The sequence below is a fragment of the Canis lupus genome, chromosome 26 (assembly GCF_048164855.1).
Source record: "Canis lupus baileyi chromosome 26, mCanLup2.hap1, whole genome shotgun sequence".
Lineage (NCBI taxonomy): Eukaryota > Metazoa > Chordata > Mammalia > Carnivora > Canidae > Canis > Canis lupus.
Window position 1 is genome coordinate 34951346 of NC_132863.1, and position 7035 is coordinate 34958380.

General features: G+C 43.0%; 1 protein-coding gene across 1 annotated transcript; it reads right to left on the reverse strand.

Annotated features, from left to right (window-relative positions):
• Positions 1–734: 734 nt before the first annotated feature.
• LOC140617892 (protein WFDC11-like) lies at positions 735–2664 on the reverse strand. Its single transcript, XM_072799764.1, has 3 exons — positions 2438–2664; positions 1381–1530; positions 735–1002 (listed from the first exon to the last, which is right to left on the reverse strand). The coding sequence occupies exons 1-3, from the start codon at positions 2544–2546 to the stop codon at positions 929–931; spliced, it is 333 nt and encodes a 110-aa protein (XP_072655865.1). The 5' UTR covers positions 2547–2664; the 3' UTR covers positions 735–928.
• Between the last annotated feature and the right edge of the window lie 4371 nt (positions 2665–7035).

The window sequence follows — 7035 nt, forward strand, 5'->3', positions numbered from 1 at the left end:
GATACTATGATGCACAAAATGACCTCTCTGCATTTATATCTTAAGGCACTGAGTGTATATCCCATTCACGCTTTTTTCCATGCCCCATCCTGGTTTCTGCTAGTTTGGATCATAAGACTTAACCTTTCCCTGGACTGTATGCCAACAGAGAGTTAGTCACACCTCGACTCATGAGGAGTGGTTCTTCCCTCAAGTCTGGACACATTGTACGCTCTCTATAACCTTCTAAAGTTTGTTTATTTTTTAAGAGTATTTGCACTTGAAGATATTCCTATAGTTTCCAAGTGATTGAGTAAACGACACCAACAAATAAGGCATTGTTGGAGAGGAGAGCTTAGAGAAGCCAATGGTATTTCCTATCCATTCTAGACCATGGGTGCTGTCACCTGTGAGATTGATTGTACTTCCCTGGATTAGTTCAAAGGGAGTCCACTTGTGGGAACCTACTAGAATCACAGGCCTGAAAAGAAAAGATAAGCTGCATAAGGAAAGTCTGGAGAACTCAGAGGGATGGTGCTTCCTGTAGCTATAAGAAGATCCCACACATAAGCAGTTTTCCTCAGAGATGGTAGTCTATGAACAAAGAGAGTCCAGGAGTCTTGGCTAAGGAGTTCAGACTTCTGAATGGTGAGAGGGTAGAGAAATCCACTGGGAGGCAGGCGTTGGAAACTTAGGTACTAAATGAAGGGAGCTAAAGGTAGTGGTACTATAGAAGAAGAGACAGAGGTTCTGGGTTAATGCCACTGTTTATTTTTCAGGGAAAAGAAGCTGATATACAATGGTTCAGGGAAGAGGGTTGGCAAATAGGAGAGACATTGCCTTGGGACCCATCCACTCCCCTCCCTGCCGCCTCCCAGCTGGGATAAGACGATCATACCACTGGACATCATGTAGAATTAGCCTGACACCTTGTAGGTGTCTATAGGTCCTAATTCCAAATGGTGGTTGGGTGACACAAAGTAGTTACAGCCTCGGTTCTGGGTGTAGTGTCCTTATGGGTCTCTGAAAGAGAGAAGGGGTAGTAGGTATTCAGTGACCACACAGTTTGCTGAAACATATTTCTTTGAGAGTAACAGATCCTCCCAAACCCTGGGGGCAGGGATACTTAATGTGGTTTAGGGGATGCCCACACAAGGCTTCCCTTGGGTTTTTTCGAGTCTAGTGAGCAAAGGGACATTAATATTAGATCTCCTGAGTTTTGAATAAATCAGGCAGGCCTACAAGCAGACAATGGGGGCTTGGGCTGAGGGAAGGGGTGGGGATCCCCAGTTGGAATGGGTCCTGGGACTGAGGAGGTATAGTCTCTCTGTCTTTCCCCTACAATAGTGGTTCTATAGGTTTAACAAACGAGTGGCAAGAGGAAGTGATTCTTAACCCTACCGATTTGTCGGATATTCAAGCAAATACTTCCACAGGCAGCAAAGCAGCATTCATACCCAACAGCACAGTCCCAGGAATATTGGCACTTTCTTTGGCACTCGTAGTAGGTAGGTGACCTCGAGCAATCTCGCATTTTCGGTTTTACTACAACTGAGAAGGAATACATGAGCAGTGACTCCAAGAAGAAGAGTTTTTCTCACTATTATCAGCCCCTCTAAGGCCCCAGCACCACCTCCATTGGTTTCTCTTCTTCTTTTCCCTGCTCAGGGATCTGGGAGGCCTTTTCCATTCCAAGAGTCAAAATCCAGCTCCTACCCCCTAACAAACCCAGCAACCATGAGGCCACCTCCATGGAATTCAACATCACATGACCTGAGTCCTGAAACCCAGTTCGCAGAACAAAGAGGCTCAAAAGATCTACTGGTCTCCTGCTCTCATTTTACAGAGTGAGAGGAACAGGGTCCCAGAGGAAAGGAAGAACCGTCCCTTGCTTTTCCCTGTCTGGCTGAGACAACCCTCCAAACCTGGCTATTCCTCAGAAACCTTTGCCAGCCAGTATGGACCCACTCCTCTCCCCTCAATTCTGCTGATTTTAATTGTTTTACCCCAGCCATTCCAAACTTCTCTTGGTCAATCACCCATTTTAGTACTCTTCCCACATCCAATGTTTTAAAATACTCAATTTGGTAAACAAAGGGCATATTTCAAGAGATAATTAGTCCCCCTTGCCCAATTTGGTGCTCATCTTTGGAACTCCTGAGTGGAAGACACCAATTCCTGGTGGTTCAAGCTAGGCATTCTCTATGCAGGCTTTGAATCCTGTGCAGCTTTCCACCACTACAGGTCCTCCTCAACAAAAACACCATAGTCCCCGCAACATACAGAAGAACATCATTACTTGTCACATCAGGAGTCCCTGAAACTTGAGAACTGCACATTCAGCTTTCCTCTGGTATCCTGGCTTAAAAAAGGAACCAAGAGTTTCACATATGCCAGTGCCGGGTTCCTTTTTGTTCTCTAGCCCCTCTTCAGTTTGAAGCTCCACCAAAATACCTACTGAAATTTGGACGACGAGTTACTTTCTTAGTTTTTTCTTTCATAGTTCCTGTCACTGGCATGATGACCAGGCAGTAGAGTGTCACCAGCTGGAAAACCAACCACTTCATGATGTTAACTCTGGATGTCTGAATGTGAGCCTGGCAGCAGACCCAGTATTTTACCAGGTCCTGCAGGGGGTAGCGAAGGGCTTTGGGGTGTGGAGTTTGGAGAACATGTGACTGGTCTCTCACTGCCCCATCTGGTTCTGTCTCATCTTTTCCAGGCACCACTCCTTGGTTGGGCCCTGATGTCTCCTGAGGTACATCCAATTTCTTATGTCTTCTACTCTGCTCACTGCAGAAATGAATTCTTCATATTTAATCATTTCTTATTTAGAAATTTGAAAAATACAGAAGTACAAAGAAAATGAATGAGATATAATCAGCCATCTAATCTAGATAGGTAATAGTGTCATTTGTTTTCATAGAAAGATAGCTTTAGAATTGTCCTTTCAATAAAAAAATCATACATCTTTACTGTATGAGAGTTTTAGTAAATATTTTTAATAAATTTATTTTTTATTGGTGTTCAATTTGTCAACATATAGAATAGCACCCAGTGCTCATCCCGTCAAGTGCCCCCCTCAGTGCCCGTCACCCAGTCACCCCCACCGCCAGCCCACCTCCCTTTCCTTTTTTTTTTTAATAATAAATTTATTTTTTATTGGTGTTCAATTTGCCAACATACAGAATAACACCCGGTGCTCATCCCGTCAAGTACCCCCCTCAGTGCCCATCACCCATTCACCCCCACCCCCACCCGCCTCCCCTTCCACCACCCCTAGTTCGTTTCCCAGAGTTAGAGTCTTTCATGTTCTGTAACCTTTTCTGATATTTCCCACTTATTTTTTCTCCTTTCCACTTTATTCCCTTTCACTATTATTTATATTCCCCAAATGAATGAGACCATATAATGTTTGTCCTTCTCCGATTGACTTATTTCACTCAGCATAATACCCTCCAGTTCCATCCACATCAAAGCAAATGGTGGGTATTTGTCATTTCTAATGGCTAATATTCTATTGTATACATAAACCACATCTTCTTTATCCATTCATCTTTTGAAGGACACCGACGCTCCTTCCACAGTTTGGCTATTGTGGACATTGCTGCTAGAAACATCAGGGTGCAGGTGTCCTGGCGTTTCATTGCATCTGTATCTGTTCTCATTGTTTTTGTTGTTGTTATTGAGGCCATCATGTAGTCAGAATTTATTCAACCTGAAATACCAGCCAAAGTGTGTATTAAGTGTGTATTAATTAATTAATTAAGTGGAGGCATAAGATGTCTCTATTTTACTTATTTCTCATGTACTCTCTCAGGAAGCCCCTCTGGGGTGTATGCTACCAGAATGAGGTCTTTAAGAGGAGGGAAGCAAAGATACAGATGCAATGAAATGCCGGAACACCTGCACCCCAATGTTTCTAGCAGCAATGTCCACAATAGCCAAACTGTGGAAGGAGCCTCAGTATCCATCGAAAGATGAATGGATAAAGAAGATGTGGTTTTTGTATACAATGGAATATTAGCCATTAGAAATGACAAATACCCACCATTTACTTCGACGTGGATGGAACTGGAGGGTATTATGCTGAGTGAAATGAGTCAATCGGAGAAGGACAAACATTATATGGTCTCATTCATTTGGGGAATATAAATATTAGTGAAAAGGAATAGAGGGGAAGGGAGAATAAATGGGTAGGAAATATCAGAAAGGGAGACAGAACATGAACTCCTAACTCTGGGAAACAAACTAGGGGTGGTGGAAGGGGAGGAGGGCGGGGTGTGGGGGTGACAGGGTGACAGGCACTGAGGGGGCACTTGATGGGATGAGCACTGGGTGTTATTCTGTATGTTGGCAAATTGAACACCAATAAAAATTAATTTATTATTACAAAAAAAATAAGAGGAGGGAGGGGTAGGACCCAGGAAATGGGTTCTGTAATCCAGGAGAATTGAGTTCCACCATGAGGATGGTGAAAGGAAGTCCCTAGTGCTGCTGGATATGGCCCTGGAGCCTAGACACGCTGGTACAGAGGCTGAGGCCTTTCTGAGCCCCCACAAAGGAAAAGCAACTACTTACAGGATGCTTAGGATGAGCGGCTTCAGCTAGGGGTGCATTCTTTGACTCTACCTTCTTATTGCCAGTGGGTTCTCATTTCTGTCCCAGGTAGAAAGAGAAATAGAAGAGGTGACAGAAAGTGTACCATTCTGATTGCCAAGGAACTAACTGTCCTCCTTAAAGTGACATCCTTTTTGGAATGCCCCAGATGAACCAAATAAAATCCCTTCAGATGTTCAAAAGGACGGAAATAAGGAGAGGATGCCTTTTAAAGAAGAGTGTCAAAACTCCAAAGTTAAGCAACTGCTCACCTGGGGCAACACATCTTCTCTCCCTTCCACCTCTAAATGACCCAGGATTGCATTAGACAAAAATCTTTGTTCTTACAAAAAAAGTAACTTCTATTCACTTTTCAGAGCTTCACCTGTGTCTGGTGTTTCTTAAAAATCACCAGCTTCAAATAATCAATGTGCCAAAGAGGCATAACTTGGCTTAGCAAAATTTTCTCCCCTTCATAAGTGACATTTACATGGATGAGGATATCTCCATTTGTAAGGGTTTCTCTCTCTCTCTCTCTCTCTCTCTCTCTCTCTCTCTCTGTAAGTGAAAGAGGAGGATGACTTTCAACCTCTATAAACTCTTTTTATCAGTGGAGCCTGTAGGAGAAATCTGTATGACAACCATACCATTGTTCACTGTGCCTTCCTCGTGACCTCTCATAACTGACCTGCCCCTTCCTTTCCACATCTTTTGTCTTTAGCTGCAGATGATATTTAAGGAGATGGCTTGGATCATCTGGGGAAGTGACTCAGTTTTCCTTGTCTGTATCCCTGTGAGTAGACTTGTGTTTCCTTTTCTCCTGCTTATCTGTCTCTTGTAGCAGGGGGTCTTAGCCATGAACCCAGAAGGATAGCGGGAAACTGCTTTCCCTTCCCCATAATATCTAGGATACCCAAGGGAACAACACATTCCTTCCCTGTCCTTCCCCTAGGGGTCTCTAACCCTTTATTCCTCTCTACTACTTTTGTTGAGAAGGAATAGCTACTTTCACTGGATAGCACTCCAAGTGCTCCTTATCCCTGAAGATCAAGACAAAGCCCCACTCCTGCAGGATGGTTCCCTGAGACCCCGAGTCCTTGTGCCCTTCCCTTCCTCTGAGTCTAAGACGCTAATTAGGGTTCTGGTAGGCCTTAGTCCCTTGCCTGGCCTCAGTCTATTCTGTATCCTGTTCGGAAACCTTTCCATGGGCTCTGTAGTTGATAACTGTGAGGTGCTGACTCATCTCATCTAAATGAGAGTATCTCATTCTCTAGACCAGGCAGCGGCACAGAGATGAACACGTTGTAGGGATTTTATAATACCCTCATCCAAGGGAAGTTACATCATTAAAATGACCTTCAAGATACTTATGGTAGAAATTCAAATATAGAGACTGTCTTTCTTCCAGTGGATAGTATTTCCTCCGTTATCGAATATTAGTTGACCATAAAGTTGAGGGTCCACTTCTGGATTCTCTATTCTGTTCCATTGATCTATGTGTCTGTTTTTGTGCCAGTACCACACTGTCTTGATGACCACAGCTTTGTAGTACAACCTGAAATCTGGCATTGTGATGCCCCCAGATATGGTTTTCTTTTTTTAAATTCCCCTGGCTATTCAGGGTCTTTTCTGATTCCACACAAATCTTAAAATTATTTGTTCTAACTCTCTGAAGAAAGTCCATGGTATTTTGATAGGGATTGCATTAAACGTGTAAATTGCCCTGGGTAACATTGACATTTTCACAATATTAATTCTTCCAATCCATGAGCATGGAATATTTTTCCATCTCTTTGTGTCTTCCTCAATTTCTTTCAGAAGTGTTCTGTAGTTTTTAGGGTATAGATCCTTTACCTCTTTGGTTAGGTTTATTCCTAGGTATCTTATGCTTTTGGTGCAATTGTAAATGGGATTGACTCCTTAATTTCTCTTTCTTCAGTCTCATTGTTAGTGTATAGAAATGCCACTGATTTCTGGGCATTGATTTTGTATCCTGCCATGCTGCCAAATTGCTGTATGAGTTCTAGCAATCTTGGGGTGGAGGCTTTTGGGTTTTCTATGTAGAGTATCATGTCATCAGCGAAGAGGGAAGAGTTTGACTTCTTCTTTGCCAATTTGAATGCCTTTAATGTCTTTTTGTTGTCTGATTGCTGAGCCTAGGACTTCCAGTACTATGTTGAATAGCAGTGGTGAGAGTGGACATCCCTGTCTTGTTCCTGATCTTAGGGGAAAGGCTCCCAGTGCTTCCCCATTGAGAATGATATTTGCTGTGGGCTTTTCGTAGATGGCTTTTAAGATGTCGAGGAATATTCACTCTATCCCTACACTCTGAAGAGTTTTGATCAGGAATGGATGCTGTATTTTGTCAAATGCTTTCTCTGCATCTAATGAGAGGATCATATGGTTCTTGGTTTTTCTCTTGCTGATATGATGAATCACATTGTTTTACAAGTGTTG